The 15,708-nt window shown below is 37.8% G+C and overlaps 3 protein-coding genes across 8 annotated transcripts; all 3 read left to right on the forward strand.

Annotated features, from left to right (window-relative positions):
* Positions 1-50: 50 nt before the first annotated feature.
* On the forward strand, positions 51-3,297 carry LOC6642007 (GATOR complex protein MIOS-like). The gene is made up of 7 exons (XM_023175667.2): positions 51-174; positions 233-406; positions 468-719; positions 787-1,723; positions 1,786-2,341; positions 2,406-2,884; positions 2,952-3,297. Exons 1-7 carry the CDS (start codon positions 51-53, stop codon positions 3,040-3,042), a joined length of 2,613 nt encoding a protein of 870 aa, XP_023031435.2. The 3' UTR covers positions 3,043-3,297.
* LOC6642008 (GATOR complex protein MIOS) lies at positions 2,431-9,118 on the forward strand. Of its 4 annotated transcripts, XM_047010866.1 has the most exons (9): positions 3,416-3,586; positions 3,867-4,341; positions 4,400-4,573; positions 4,635-4,886; positions 4,954-5,890; positions 5,953-6,508; positions 6,573-6,603; positions 8,279-8,726; positions 8,794-9,118. In XM_047010866.1, the coding sequence occupies exons 2-9, from the start codon at positions 4,218-4,220 to the stop codon at positions 8,882-8,884; spliced, it is 2,613 nt and encodes an 870-aa protein (XP_046866822.1). In that variant the 5' UTR covers positions 3,416-3,586; positions 3,867-4,217; the 3' UTR covers positions 8,885-9,118. The 4 variants fall into 4 exon arrangements, with proteins under 4 accessions (XP_046866821.1, XP_023031433.1, XP_023031434.1 ...); XM_023175665.2 differs by lacking the exon at positions 8,794-9,118 and having other exon boundaries at positions 3,413-3,586; positions 6,573-8,342; XM_023175666.2 differs by lacking the exon at positions 8,794-9,118 and having other exon boundaries at positions 3,413-3,586; positions 3,989-4,341; positions 6,573-8,342.
* A 143-nt stretch (positions 9,119-9,261) lies between these two features.
* Positions 9,262-14,492, forward strand: LOC6642009 (tudor and KH domain-containing protein homolog). 3 transcript variants are annotated; one of them, XM_002064796.4, is made up of 5 exons: positions 9,262-9,408; positions 12,340-12,689; positions 12,743-13,564; positions 13,624-13,730; positions 13,794-14,492. In XM_002064796.4, the coding sequence occupies exons 2-5, from the start codon at positions 12,397-12,399 to the stop codon at positions 14,309-14,311; spliced, it is 1,740 nt and encodes a 579-aa protein (XP_002064832.1). In that variant the 5' UTR covers positions 9,262-9,408; positions 12,340-12,396; the 3' UTR covers positions 14,312-14,492. The 3 variants fall into 3 exon arrangements, with proteins under 3 accessions (XP_002064832.1, XP_023031436.1, XP_046866823.1); XM_023175668.2 differs by lacking the exon at positions 9,262-9,408 and adding an exon at positions 10,548-10,563; XM_047010867.1 differs by lacking the exon at positions 9,262-9,408 and adding an exon at positions 11,893-11,987.
* Positions 14,493-15,708: the final 1,216 nt, after the last annotated feature.

Below are 15,708 nucleotides of genomic sequence, written 5' to 3' on the forward strand. Positions count from 1 at the left end.
AAAATTTCTGAATTCTATTGAGAGAAACAGCAAATGGAATACAGTTTAATATGAGTGGAATTATACATGGCCTCAGTTGGTTTCCCAACTTTCCAGATAGGTTTGTCTCCTGGGGCCAAGAGATTAATTTATATGAAGTGCGCAGCAGCAAGGATGACGGTGCCACGCCAAAGAGTTAGTCCAACAAAAAAAGGAATTACATTTGCATTTGATTAATGGTATATATTTGCAGGTCGATTGCCCTATATTTCGGTTAACTATTTGTCCAATGAGTCGCGCTATCAATATGCTCGTTGTGTGGCCGCCTCCTATCACAGTGACCAGCCGATCATAGCGGTGGGTTTGGGTGATGGTAAAATTGGCATATGCAATTTTCGGGACAGCTACGACAGCAGCTGGGAGTACAGTGAGTTTCCAAACTAAACTATTGATTGCATATATTGTAATGTTTGGTTAATCTTATACAGCTCCACGACAGCAGCGTATGTGTACCTGCTTGGCCTGGAATGAGCAATCCGCTAATATACTGGCTATTGGTCATGATCGTCATCGTTCGGATTCGTGTATAACCATTTGGGATATTGAACGTGGTGTGCCCAAAGATACGGCTAATTTTTTTGGCTTGGCTGAATCAGCAAATTCCGTGTGCTGGGATCGCAATCAACGCCTGCTTATAGCGGGCATGAGTCAAAAAATGATTAAACTTTTTGACCTAAGACGTAAGCGTTAATTAACCCTTTTGGTCTGGCTAAATCCTACATCAAAATTCTAACTCTGTTTTTTTAGAGAACAATGCCAGTTGCCAGAGCATTCAAACGAAAACCGTCCATGGCCTAGCTGTGGCTCCAAATGGCCATTATTTATGCAGCTATGTCGACTCCATTGTTATGCTGTGGGATTTGCGTGCCATTGATCGTCCCTTGCGTCAAATTCAATCATCGAAAAATCATTTACAAATTGCCTGGTGTCCCACACGACCTAGTCTGCTCTCCTCACTGCAAAGAGATTCGCCTTATATAACGCTATATGATATTCGCAGCGTGGATAACGAGAATTCTCGTGAGATTTATCATGTTAAGCGTCAAATAAGCCCATTTCCAGCTAAATATCAACAAACGAAATTCTCTAACTTAAATTCCTTATCCTGGCATACGAGAGATGTAGAGAGAGCTCTACTACTGGCAGATGCAATGAATATTATGGACTTTCGTTTGCCCGCGAGCCTACATACGGCCTATAGTAATCGCACAAAACTTCCATTCCTGATGCCTCCTCCGCCCATGGCGGCTTGTTCGTCACCAACTACCACCACCACAACAACAACAACGACAGCGACTGCAGCACCCACAATTGGAACAAATTCAAGTGGCAGTTCATTGGATTATACTGGCGGTACTAGTTCAGCTTTCAATTTTGATATCCTAGAACCCGAACTAATGAAACTCGATTTGGAGGATAAGATACGTCAAAGGGCTATCGAGGATTATGGCATGAAGCCGGATAATAGAGCATTTGCTGAACTTCATTTAAGTCCTTATTTGAGAAATGTCTGGTCCACATTGAAGAATGTTTATTGCGATGATCGTTTGACCGGCTTAAAGTCCACTCTGGGCATTAATCTGGGACACACATCGGAGGCTTTAATGGCCAGTTCGCGCATAGAATCACAGATTCTACAATGGCCAGATGGTATCAATAATTCCAACAAACTGACCTGCTATCGGTAAGTCGAATCATACTTGATTAATTGTTATAATTTTATATAATATTTCCTTTAATCGGCAGAAGTGAACAACGCCATCTTGCCCTACAACTATGTGGTTGGCCCCACGATCAGGAACTGGAACGTTTCATTGATCAACTCTTTGCCAATAAGGAATTTAGTCGCGCCGCTATGATATGTGTGTTCCATTTGAAAATTCTGTATGCCTGTAATATTCTGTCTTCAGCAGCGGATACGATGAGTGATCCGAGCATGTATCGGATCACAGTGATTGCTCTATCCAGTTTTAATGCCGATCGTTGTAGTACCACATGGCGAAATCAACGATCCAATGCAAATATGCAAATTCAAGATCCACATTTGCGAGCAATTTTCTCATTTCTAACAATGGAAAAGGATAATTTTGAGGGAGTTCTTAAAGAGGAAGGCGTCTCACTTGCTGATCGTATGGCATTTGCTTGTAAATACTTGTCCGAGACCAAATTGGCCGATTATGTGAAAAATCAGATACAAAAAGCCATTGAATGTGGTGATTTGAATGGTTTATTATTAACTGGAGAATCTTTGGATGGCATCGATATACTTCAGGCCTACATGGATGCTAGTTTTGATGCTCAGGTAAATGAATTTTGAAACAAATTAAAGTTGATAAGAAATATTAATCATTTTTTGCATATTTCAGACTGTAGCCCTAGTGGTCATTAATTACTTCCGTCACGAACATTTCTCAGATAATCGGATTCAATATTGGATCTCAAGTTATTTGGATTGGCTTAATAGCTGGGGTCTATGGGAGAAGCGTGCCGAATTGGATATCAAAATAGAAAGCATACGCTTCTCGGCGAGAAGTTCGCGTACTGTTTATCTATCGTGCAATTTCTGTGGCAAATCCGTATCGAATGCCTTGTTGGATGAGCCGCGACCACGTAGCACTTCAACGAGCACAAATCGTCTATCGTCGTGTCCAAGCTGTCGAAAACCATTACCACGGTGTTCCCTGTGTCTTATGCACATGGGAACGATGATGAATATGAGCAATGGAAGTGAAAGTCCAGCTTCCGAAGTACAAGGATGGCAGACTAAACCGTTTTCGAAATGGTTCTCCTGGTGTCAGACATGTCGACATGGCGGCCATACAGAGCACATAATGCAGTGGTTCAAGTAAGCTTAAAAGTTCTTTTTATTTACAATTTTATTAATTTATGAATTTTTATTTCATTTCATCTAGACAAAACCCAGAATGTCCTGTTTCCTCTTGTAACTGCCGCTGCTTTGACATGGATGGCACTAAGCCGAATACTTTACGAGACATTACCTAGCTTTTAATATACACATATATATATATATATATATATATATATATATATATATATATATGTTTGTTATACAATTTGTTATTTAATCAGTGTGCGCCTTAAATCTGCAACATACAAAAGTGTTCATTGTACTTAGACAACGCGAATGTGAATCATAGCATTTAGTATTTAAATGACCTAACAGCTAAACGGCTGCTCAATTATGCATTTTATATACTTACAATTAAATTAAAAACAAAATAAAACAAATGACCTATATATGTAAAGCAATGAATGTTTGAAAATAACCGCCAACATCAGGGATATTTATCTATCGATAACGTTTTGTTACTACTCGCACAACCCTAAATTCGTAAAATCAGCAACGTGTCCAACACTGGCAGCTAATACGCACGCGGCCTCTTCTGTTTTTGTTGCTTGGCTGACGTAAATTTACAACAAAAAGAATTAATTACAGTGCTTCCAAATTAGTAATAAACAAATTAAATGCAAATCATTAAATTTATCAACTAAACTATAGTCCAAGACTTGATCAAAGCTTCAGTGGGTAAGTAATTCATGAATGACTGGAATAACACTACACTACTACTACTTCGGAGAAAAAAAGAGACGGCACAACAAACGGGACTTTTACTATCAATTGACATTGAACAATGGAAATGAAAATGAAAACCCGCACTTTGTACAGATGATCCTTAGAAAATAAATCCATTTATATTTGCACACCCACATACGTATATACATATGTATATTTATAAAGACTTCTCCAAATTTACCTTTTCTGGTGATGACGTCGATATTCATTGTTGATTTACGGTTTTATTTAGCTCACTACAAAAAAAGAACCATTTGGACTACAAAAAGGTCTGGCTCAAAATGATAGGAACACTCGCTGTTAAGATAAGAATCACCTAATCCTCTCCAGCGTTTAACTTTTTATGTTTACTAGGCGCTTCAGAGACCTTTTGTTAGTGTTGGATAACAAGCAAATGTTGCGGCGGAAACAGCTGATAGCCGGCCTCCATGTGTCGGTGTGTTTCTGTGCATGTGTGTGTGTGTGTGTGGCCGTGTTTTTGTTTTTGCTGCATGCTGATAAGAAGCGACGCAATTAACTGCAATCTGTTGAAGAAAATTTCTGAATTCTATTGAGAGAAACAGCAAATGGAATACAGTTTAATATGAGTGGAATTATACATGGCCTCAGTTGGTTTCCCAACTTTCCAGATAGGTTTGTCTCCTGGGGCCAAGAGATTAATTTATATGAAGTGCGCAGCAGCAAGGATGACGGTGCCACGCCAAAGAGTTAGTCCAACAAAAAAAGGAATTACATTTGCATTTGATTAATGGTATATATTTGCAGGTCGATTGCCCTATATTTCGGTTAACTATTTGTCCAATGAGTCGCGCTATCAATATGCTCGTTGTGTGGCCGCCTCCTATCACAGTGACCAGCCGATCATAGCGGTGGGTTTGGGTGATGGTAAAATTGGCATATGCAATTTTCGGGACAGCTACGACAGCAGCTGGGAGTACAGTGAGTTTCCAAACTAAACTATTGATTGCATATATTGTAATGTTTGGTTAATCTTATACAGCTCCACGACAGCAGCGTATGTGTACCTGCTTGGCCTGGAATGAGCAATCCGCTAATATACTGGCTATTGGTCATGATCGTCATCGTTCGGATTCGTGTATAACCATTTGGGATATTGAACGTGGTGTGCCCAAAGATACGGCTAATTTTTTTGGCTTGGCTGAATCAGCAAATTCCGTGTGCTGGGATCGCAATCAACGCCTGCTTATAGCGGGCATGAGTCAAAAAATGATTAAACTTTTTGACCTAAGACGTAAGCGTTAATTAACCCTTTTGGTCTGGCTAAATCCTACATCAAAATTCTAACTCTGTTTTTTTAGAGAACAATGCCAGTTGCCAGAGCATTCAAACGAAAACCGTCCATGGCCTAGCTGTGGCTCCAAATGGCCATTATTTATGCAGCTATGTCGACTCCATTGTTATGCTGTGGGATTTGCGTGCCATTGATCGTCCCTTGCGTCAAATTCAATCATCGAAAAATCATTTACAAATTGCCTGGTGTCCCACACGACCTAGTCTGCTCTCCTCACTGCAAAGAGATTCGCCTTATATAACGCTATATGATATTCGCAGCGTGGATAACGAGAATTCTCGTGAGATTTATCATGTTAAGCGTCAAATAAGCCCATTTCCAGCTAAATATCAACAAACGAAATTCTCTAACTTAAATTCCTTATCCTGGCATACGAGAGATGTAGAGAGAGCTCTACTACTGGCAGATGCAATGAATATTATGGACTTTCGTTTGCCCGCGAGCCTACATACGGCCTATAGTAATCGCACAAAACTTCCATTCCTGATGCCTCCTCCGCCCATGGCGGCTTGTTCGTCACCAACTACCACCACCACAACAACAACAACGACAGCGACTGCAGCACCCACAATTGGAACAAATTCAAGTGGCAGTTCATTGGATTATACTGGCGGTACTAGTTCAGCTTTCAATTTTGATATCCTAGAACCCGAACTAATGAAACTCGACTTGGAGGATAAGATACGTCAAAGGGCTATCGAGGATTATGGCATGAAGCCGGATAATAGAGCATTTGCTGAACTTCATTTAAGTCCTTATTTGAGAAATGTCTGGTCCACATTGAAGAATGTTTATTGCGATGATCGTTTGACCGGCTTAAAGTCCACTCTGGGCATTAATCTGGGACACACATCGGAGGCTTTAATGGCCAGTTCGCGCATAGAATCACAGATTCTACAATGGCCAGATGGTATCAATAATTCCAACAAACTGACCTGCTATCGGTAAGTCGAATCTTACTTGATTAATTGTTATAATTTTATATAATATTTCCTTTAATCGGCAGAAGTGAACAACGCCATCTTGCCCTACAACTATGTGGTTGGCCCCACGATCAGGAACTGGAACGTTTCATTGATCAACTCTTTGCCAATAAGGAATTTAGTCGCGCCGCTATGATATGTGTGTTCCATTTGAAAATTCTGTATGCCTGTAATATTCTGTCTTCGGCAGCGGATACGATGAGTGATCCGAGCATGTATCGGATCACAGTGATTGCTCTATCCAGTTTTAATGCCGATCGTTGTAGTACCACATGGCGAAATCAACGATCCAATGCAAATATGCAAATTCAAGATCCACATTTGCGAGCAATTTTCTCATTTCTAACAATGGAAAAGGATAATTTTGAGGGAGTTCTTAAAGAGGAAGGCGTCTCACTTGCTGATCGTATGGCATTTGCTTGTAAATACTTGTCCGAGACCAAATTGGCCGATTATGTGAAAAATCAGATACAAAAAGCCATTGAATGTGGTGATTTGAAAGGTTTATTATTAACTGGAGAATCTTTGGATGGCATCGATATACTTCAGGCCTACATGGATGCTAGTTTTGATGCTCAGGTAAATGAATTTTGAAACAAATTAAAGTTGATAAGAAATATTAATCATTTTTTGCATATTTCAGACTGTAGCCCTAGTGGTCATTAATTACTTCCGTCACGAACATTTCTCAGATAATCGCATTTTTAAACAGGACAAAACAAAGCTTATAATGGCGTTTAACAATCAACAGCGTGGAAGACCCGCTTTTCAGCAGCAACAGCAACAACCACTATTCAATGGTGGAAATAATAATAATAGACGTCCGCGATCTCGCGACGCTCGCCGAATGGCAAACTTTAACCAGCAACAGTTTGATAGACAGTATGGTTCAACAAACTGGTCTGGACAGATGGAGCTGGAAGACCGCTCTCAACAAGCGCTTCAACAAGCTGTAGCGCCACAGCGAAATCGAAGCAATAACTGGAAACCAAAACAACCGGTCAGACGAGGACCTCCCGCTGCACCCGTGGTTACGGCGGAAACGCCCCCATTTGATGAAATCTCCTACGCCGGTAGTGGCAGGGGAAGTAAACCCGTCAAAAAGACACTTGCGCAAAATTTTGATTGCGCTGGGTTTATACCGCTAGTTCGACAAGTATATGAGCGGATGTATGTTGAGGATTCCCGTCTCCCTCGCAGCTTACCATTTCCAATATTTCAGCATGCAATGACGGAGTTTTTAACCGCGTATATGATACATCAGGGTAAATTTATCTTAAAGATTCCGGCTTTACAATCTTTAATGGACCCATTAGCAGCCATTAGTGCTGAGAGCTACAATATTCCAAAACCTATATTCGATTACATTTGTGGAATAGGCCCGAATGTTACTCCAACAGGAGACAAAGTGTATTGGAATTACCCATCCGTAGCCATACCGAGAGTTTCGGAAACCGTTCGGAGACAGGTAGTCCGATCTGGTCATTTCGGGATTGCGAGTACCGCATCCCATAATGTTTACGAGTGCTATGTTAGCCCATATATAACATCACAATATATTATAGCTTCTAGAGCAAATACAGTAGGAAGTTGGAATCCCCTTCCTGACGCTTGGATCCCCGCTGGGGGTATGCCAACGGAGAATCTCCTTGGTTATCGTGAACTTGCGCGTCATCACCCAGACTCTTTACGAAAACTGGAAGAGTGTGCTTTTGAAGATAGTGCTTCAGCCACTGGACTTTTGTGTCATAGTGCTTATGTAATGGATTTATCCTCGTCCATAATAGGTACATTAAGTAAAGTAAAGTCCGTAAAAGCTGTATTTACAGCCAGAGAAAATAGCGCTGCCTTCATTTTCAAAAACCATACAACACAAAGTCAGGCAACCGCTACCCTTTGGGATGAGCCCGCTACCCTCAACTCACCATACGCTTTTTCTTCTGCGGCGTCGAACCGCGCCAATTACATGGCCTATAAGCGTATTAGGATTGAACAAGTACCCGGAACTTGTTATATATTAAGCAATTCAGACCCCCCTAATGGATGGGTAGGTACCAGGAATCATAATTTCCAATGTACTGGTCAATTTGCTTTGCAAAGAGGATATCGTGATCGTGAAAGCATAAGGTCAGCTGATCATGAAGAAGAGGAAGGTCTTGGAACAGTTACCCAGGACGTTTATAATTGGCTGGACACCGCCATGATAACGAAGTGATAGTACTTCGCTTTTCCGAGTTTGGAACACCAACTTGATGCCACTGCACTATCAGTGATGAGTCTTTTAAAACGGCTCATCCAACAAGGCATTCGATACGGATTTGCCACAGAAATTGCACGATAGATAAACAGTACGCGAACTTCTCGCCGAGAAGCGTATGCTTTCTATTTTGATATCCAATTCGGCACGCTTCTCCCATTGGGGTCTATGGGAGAAGCGTGCCGAATTGGATATCAAAATAGAAAGCATACGCTTCTCGGCGAGAAGTTCGCGTACTGTTTATCTATCGTGCAATTTCTGTGGCAAATCCGTATCGAATGCCTTGTTGGATGAGCCGCGACCACGTAGCACTTCAACGAGCACAAATCGTCTATCGTCGTGTCCAAGCTGTCGAAAGCCATTACCACGGTGTTCCCTGTGTCTTATGCACATGGGAACGATGATGAATATGAGCAATGGAAGTGAAAGTCCAGCTTCCGAAGTACAAGGATGGCAGACTAAACCGTTTTCAAAATGGTTCTCCTGGTGTCAGACATGTCGACATGGCGGCCATACAGAGCACATAATGCAGTGGTTCAAGTAAGCGTAAAAGTCCTTTTTATTTACAATTTCATTAATTTATGAATTTTTATTTCATTTCATCTAGACAAAACCCAGAATGTCCTGTTTCCTCTTGTAACTGCCGCTGCTTTGACATGGATGGCACTAAGCCGAATACTTTACGAGACATTACCTAGCTTTTAATATACACATATGTATATATATATATATATATGTTTGTTATACAATTTGTTATTTAATCAGTGTGCGCCTTAAATCTGCAACATACAAAAGTGTTCATTGTACTTAGACAACGCGAATGTGAATCATAGCATTTAGTATTTAAATGACCTAACAGCTAAACGGCTGCTCAATTATGCATTTTATATACTTACAATTAAATTAAAAACAAAATAAAACAAATGACCTATATATGTAAAGCAATGAATGTTTGAAAATAACCGCCAACATCAGGGATATTTATCTATCGATAACGTTTTGTTACTACTCGCACAACCCTAAATTCGTAAAATCAGCAACGTGTCCAACACTGGCAGCTAATACGCACGCGGCCTCTTCTGTTTTTGTTGCTTGGCTGACGTAAATTTACAACAAAAAGAATTAATTACAGTGCTTCCAAATTAGTAATAAACAAATTAAATGCAAATCATTAAATTTATCAACTAAACTATAGTCCAAGACTTGATCAAAGCTTCAGTGGGTAAGTAATTCATGAATGACTGGAATAACACTACACTACTACTACTTTGGAGAAAAAAAGAGACGGCACAACAAACGGGACTTTTACTATCAATTGACATTGAACAATGGAAATGAAAACCCGTACTTTGTACAGATGATCCTTAGAAAATAAATACATTTACATTTGCACACCCACATACGTATATATGTATATTTATAAAGACTTCTCCAAATTTACCTTTTCTGGTGATGACGTCGATATTCATTGTTGATTTACGGTTTTATTTAGCTCACTACAAAAAAAGAACCATTTGAAACATTGCCAATAAAGAAATAGCAATAACAAAAAATTCTACATATTTTAGAAATTTTCACCGCGTGACCCCCTTGAGAACGCACAATTCTTGGCATACAAATTATTGGAGGGGGTGTGAACAACCAGATTTGTATGTAGCATGGGATTATTGCCTGTGGCATAAAGAATACATATACAAAAAGCGATTCTGCATAATTTGTTAACAAAAATTTAAGTCCAATAAATCATCGGGCTTGAATTCTGACGGCGTCCTTCTCAGAGCCCCTCTCACCAAAACACAACTTGAACTGACAACAAAAACGAACGGTTTATTATGTCATTTAACTAAATTTAGCATTTTGCCGCACGCTCAGCCGCTCTCTCTCTCATTCTCTTTTTCTAGTTTCTCCATATTCACTCGCCTTAGACAATTTGTCGCAATTCATTTATTTGCTTTATTCTCCCAAGTTAATAATCAATTCAGTTTTTTTTCAAATCAACCGGCAAAATGCCCCTATGAAAGAGAGAGATAGAGTGATAACAAAGAAGGGAGGAAGAGAGAGAGAGAGCAAGAAAGTGCAATCAGCTGTTTTGTGCGAGTGCCGAAGAGACAGATAAATTCAAATTCAATATTTTCAACAGTCACTTCTGAAATGCGGCAGCTAAAACATCTCTTGAAATAAAAACGAGTAAAATTCATTACGAACAAACGAACGACGTGAAAATGTAAAAACAAATATGCAATAAAAAAAAATACCATTAAACACATCGAAAACGGGTGTACATACATACATATCTGTATTAACAAATTGTAACGCTTCAATTGATAGCTAAAGTCAGCTTGAGGAAGCTAAAGCATTTTGGAAATTCAAGATCAAGGTCAGACAACAACAAATGGTAGCAATAACAAAAACACAAAAACGAAAAATTCGTTCGTTTATAATTACTTAATATTCTTAAGCATATATACACATATAGATATGTGCAATTGGTTTATTTTTGTCTTGTTTACATACAAGTGTATTTGCTTATTATCAGCTAAAAGATAAAGCAAATATTTATGCAGTCAAACGGCGGAAGAATGTTAATTATAAACCGGTCTGCGGACTCTCTGATAACGCAAATCAGACAGACGGACACAGAGACTAAGCGAAAAAACATATAGAGAAACTGCATAAACTGGTTTTACCTGAAACAAGAACCTCCGAAACCAAATTCAAGTACATTTTCTGTCATGTTTTGCATGGATAGCATGGATATTATCTCTCTACTTATACATTTATTTGCTATACATATACAATATCCGTTAATTGCGCTTTTAATAGCTTTCCATCTCTTTTTGTGGGGTTACGTGATTTATGGAGGCACAAAAATTGCAACAAAATAATAATAATATGCTAAAAACTCTTGCACTGGCCAACAAAGTTTGGGAATAGATTTTGAGCAAAGTGTGTACACTGTACACTAAACATTTTCTAAACTCTCTTATGACGTAATAAAAAAAGCAAGATCCTAATTTGGAATATCCATACACGAGGCGTAAGGCCAGATGTCTATCTCTTTTACTTGTATAGCCTTCAAAAGAATTTTAGCTTTTGTTAGTTTTTTATATTATATTATTTTTTATATTATATTGACCGATTCCGACACATTAGAAAAGATGTCTATATACAAATTTTTTTTAACAAGGGCTTAGAAGATTAAATTCAATATCACAATTTGGTATATTTATATTTTGAGAAATAAAACACTAATCAATATTTTAGGACCACTTTTTTCTACTACTTCATAGTAAAGCATGATCATTATGAATAGATCTAAAAAATATTCTCCTGTCCAATCCGGGGACATTTTGTCAGTTTGAGAATTTATTCTATTATTTCGAAGATTTACGGATCGTAAAGACAGACGAAAAATTTTTAAAATGATTCAAATTATTGATATTCCCGATATTATTTAATAAATAATCGTTACTCATAAGTTGAGTATTTGAGATTTGAATATTGAAAACATAAATGTTGATTTTAAGTCATGATTCACACTTCTTATTTTGATTAAGCAAAGGTTTTCTATAAATTGAATGTGCATCAGGGTAATTGTGTATTATAAAGTCTGTTCTGTTTAAAAAAAATTCAATTTTTTTCTCAATTAGTTTATTTAGAATTTAAATTTCGGAGTTTTCTTGGTGAACAATTGTTTCTAGGAATTTAATGTCTTTATTACTTTACAATAAACAAATTCTAAATGTGTAAATTGGATGAATTTTTGGAATTTAATTAAGTTTATTAAACGCGGTTTCAAATGTGAGTACCACCCATCCATAAATGTGTTGGCTAGTGTTAAGTTTTTCTGTTGTTGCTCAAGAAGGTAACGTCACTCATCTATTTTTTCCTACAATCTCTTGCGATAGTTTTTTGTTATTGCTTATGAAGTCATTTCAGAAAATTTCATTTCAAATTTGTCAATTTAGACATGCAATTGAAGGTTTTTCTAATGGTTTTTTCTTTGATAATTTTAGTTAGACTTTAATTATGCCCCCTTCCCTTTCAATTGTCTCCCCCTCCCGGGTAGCCACACATTCAAATGGTATTAAAACCTTAAAAGTGCTTGAAATCTGTTTAACCTAAGAATTAAATTTGAATTTTTTTATTGCAGTGGAAGCTTGACCTTTTAATTGAATACACAAAAAGACACAGAAAAACATATCCAAAAATGTTGCGCAATTCACCATTTTCTGGGACCCCCACATACAAACTGCTCCTCGGATTTGGCCTTTGCTCCTTGGGTGGTGCCATGCTCTATGCCTATTTTAAAAATCGCCAAGATGACGATAATGATAATGCTGATAATGGCGACAGAAGAAATGTGACAAGAACACAGGATAAACCAAAGGAAATCTGTGTTAAAATTATTGTTGAAAATGACCATGTGCCGCTAATTATGGGACGCGGTGGAGCCAATATCAAACTGATTGAGGAGAAGACCACGGCAAAGATAAGATTACGGTAATTGTTGAGACAAAATACTGTCAAAATCTGAAACTTATTGTCAATTCCAGCGATAAAGATAGTGGCCATAAATTTTGTGACATTAGCGGTGTGCCCGATGCGGTCAAGGCGGCACGTTTCCTCCTGACAAAGGAAATCGAACGGGCACCCATTGAGAAGGTGGAAATACAGATATCACAGCGATTGGCCAATAAATTAAATGGCCGTGGTGGTGAACTTCTTCAGGATATTAGTCGCAGTTCTTTGGCCAAATTGTCAATTGATCCCAATGGACGTAATGGCAAGGCTAAAATCACTGTGATAGGCAATCAGAAGCAAGTGAATATTGCACGTAAATTGCTAGACGATCAGATCGAGGAGGATGAAGAGCTACGTCGAGCAGTCGAGGAGGTGGAACAGCGTCGAGAACCACGCCGATCGCCAACGAATAGTTTAGCATCAAGTTTGTATTCATCCCAAACTTCATTGAGCTCACATACCCAGCCCAGGGATAAATTGATGGCCTCACGTGGCGATGATAAACCTATGGAGGTTTATGTCTCTGCCGTTGGATCGCCATCAAAGTTTTGGGTTCAATTGGTTGGACCCCAGACAAAGAAACTAGATGATATGGTCCAAGAGATGACCAACTATTATAGCAACCCGGAGAATCGGGAAAAGCATGTCCTAACAGCTCCCTATGTGGGACAGATTGTTGCCGCTGTCTTTAAATTTGATGAGAAATGGTATCGAGCTGAAATTGTTGATATAATGCCTAATCAATATAATCCTGAGGAGCAAGTAATTGATTTATATTTTGTTGACTACGGCGATAGTGAGTATATCTCTCCTGCGGATATATGCGAATTGCGAACCGATTTTCTAACGTTAAGGTGAGTTAATATTTCAAATTAAATTCACTAAATTTAATAAGAATATTTCTTTGTTACAGATTCCAAGCAGTTGAATGCTTTATGGCCAATATCAAATCCACAATAGCCAATCAGCCAAATACTTGGCAAAAGTCCTCCATAACCAAGTTTGAGGAACTTACAGATGGTAAAGTAAATAAAATAAATAAAGAAAAATGTATTTATAAATGTATTTTTTCCAATTTTGCAGTGGCTCATTGGCGTAAATTAATAGCTCGTGTGGTTACCTACAAAGAGCGACCAAAGACTACAAAAGCGGTAAATTCAGCTGCCCGTGAAGAAACACCTCTGCCTGGCGTGGAGCTATTCGATCCAGCCGAAGGTTTTGAGATAAATATTGGCGATCTGATGATCACTAATGGCTTTGCCATACCCTTGGATGATGAGTATCCCGTGCGTTCACGTTCCAGCACACCGTCGAGCCCTAGCAGTGATTCAACTATCGAGGAGCTGACACCAATATCTCCCAACTCGCAGTCAAATGAAGGAGGCGATGGTAGCAGTTCAAGCAGATCACAATCGACAATCAAATCCATAGCACCACCAGAAGATGAGCTTTTTGCCAGTCAACTGCAACATTTGAAACATAAACTTAATGGCAACGATATTGTCGCCCCCATTGATCCGATTAAATTGACAACAGCAGACTTACGGAATGGGAATAATAATAATAATAACTCCCACGCGAATCTAAGAAATGGTGATTAGAAGGATTAGATCTTTGGCTCATCGTGATTATATCGTTCAGACTATTATTATTTTCTTTTTCGTTCCTCCGCGTTTTATTTGTTTTATTTTTCACACATTTTTCATTGTTAAACGGCTGCTGCTGCTCACTCTCTATCCCCACTACTTACTTGATCGTGTATATAAAGATAAAGAAAAGAAATCAAACTGTTTAGTCTGTAAGTGAATTTATATTGTAGTAGGTATGACCAAAATTGTTTAATTTATCGATTCCTTGACATATACATAGATGATGATAACGAGTATGACGAACAAACCAAGACGCGTTCTGCTGTAGAACAGAGCACAACACAAAAGAAAAACAAACAATACTTAATTATTATTGTACCTAAAATGCCATGTTACTTATTGTTTAGCAACATATGAACAACGTTTCTTTGTCCAATCTCAAAAAATTCACAAAACAAAAAAAAAAAAACATGAAAAATTTTCCAAAAAAAACAAACTTGTGCTTTTTGTGGGTTTGGAATAGTGGGGAGACTTAAAATAAATATAAATTTAAAATTAAGCATTTTCTTTACTTAAAGTTAGACAAAGGCGTATAGCCTAAAGCATTCCAAAAACCTTAAGGTTGGAATATTACTTTCTAATGCAAAAGTTACAACATGAATAGAAATCATGAAAAAACAATTTGCAAAGATAATTTGTTTATGAATTTTATTCTATATATTTTCGGTTAATCTGCTTCCTGACTGTATTTTGGCCAATTTCTAAACGATTTCAAAAAATGATGTAGCCTAAAGCATTCCAAAAACCTTAAGATTGGAATATTACTTTCTAATGCAAAAGTTACAACATGAATAGAAATCATGAAAAAACAATTTGCAAAGATAATTTGTTTAAGAATTTTATTCTATAAATTTTCGGTTAATCTGCTTCCTGACTGTATTTTGGCCAATTTCTAAACGATTTCAAAAAATGATGTCTCAATTAAATTTTGAATAGTTTAAAATGGAAAAATAATTTGAAATTTAATGAGATTTTGAATGCAGATTGAAAGACATTATTCTGACTTGTAAATAAAGACCTAAAATTTTTCAAAACTCAAAAATAAAGACTAACTTATAGCCATAAGAAATTAGGAGTAATTCGAGAATTTTGCGGTTCCCTGGCATTTTTTGTCTTTGCTTAAAAAGATAAGTTGACTATTAGAGTAACCACTAATTTCATTTAAAAATGAATTAAAAAACATTAAAATAATATATCACTTGTGAATATCTGTTCAAATTTGGCAAAGTCAAGAGTTTTGAAGAATTTTGCAAATTACTTTTTTGTCAGGCCATTTGTTAATACTGCTATATGGCTAATGCGGCACTGGGCTAAGACTACTTTCTTCTTCTGAAATAAAAAAGTATAAC

Source organism: Drosophila willistoni (assembly GCF_018902025.1).
Source record: "Drosophila willistoni isolate 14030-0811.24 chromosome 2R unlocalized genomic scaffold, UCI_dwil_1.1 Seg167, whole genome shotgun sequence".
NCBI lineage: Eukaryota > Metazoa > Arthropoda > Insecta > Diptera > Drosophilidae > Drosophila > Drosophila willistoni.

Coding starts and splice junctions, on each gene's coding strand:
- LOC6642007 (XM_023175667.2), top strand. CDS start 51: ATGAGTGGAATTATACATGGCCTCAGTTGGTTTCCCAACTTTCCAGAT. Junction 407..467: donor CGACAGCAGCTGGGAGTACA/GTGAGTTTCCAA, acceptor AATCTTATACAG/CTCCACGACAGCAGCGTATG. Junction 2,342..2,405: donor ATGCTAGTTTTGATGCTCAG/GTAAATGAATTT, acceptor TGCATATTTCAG/ACTGTAGCCCTAGTGGTCAT.
- LOC6642008 (XM_023175665.2), top strand. CDS start 4,218: ATGAGTGGAATTATACATGGCCTCAGTTGGTTTCCCAACTTTCCAGAT. Junction 4,887..4,953: donor TAAACTTTTTGACCTAAGAC/GTAAGCGTTAAT, acceptor CTGTTTTTTTAG/AGAACAATGCCAGTTGCCAG. Junction 5,891..5,952: donor AACAAACTGACCTGCTATCG/GTAAGTCGAATC, acceptor TTTAATCGGCAG/AAGTGAACAACGCCATCTTG.
- LOC6642009 (XM_002064796.4), top strand. CDS start 12,397: ATGTTGCGCAATTCACCATTTTCTGGGACCCCCACATACAAACTGCTC. Junction 13,565..13,623: donor ACCGATTTTCTAACGTTAAG/GTGAGTTAATAT, acceptor TCTTTGTTACAG/ATTCCAAGCAGTTGAATGCT. Junction 13,731..13,793: donor GTTTGAGGAACTTACAGATG/GTAAAGTAAATA, acceptor CCAATTTTGCAG/TGGCTCATTGGCGTAAATTA.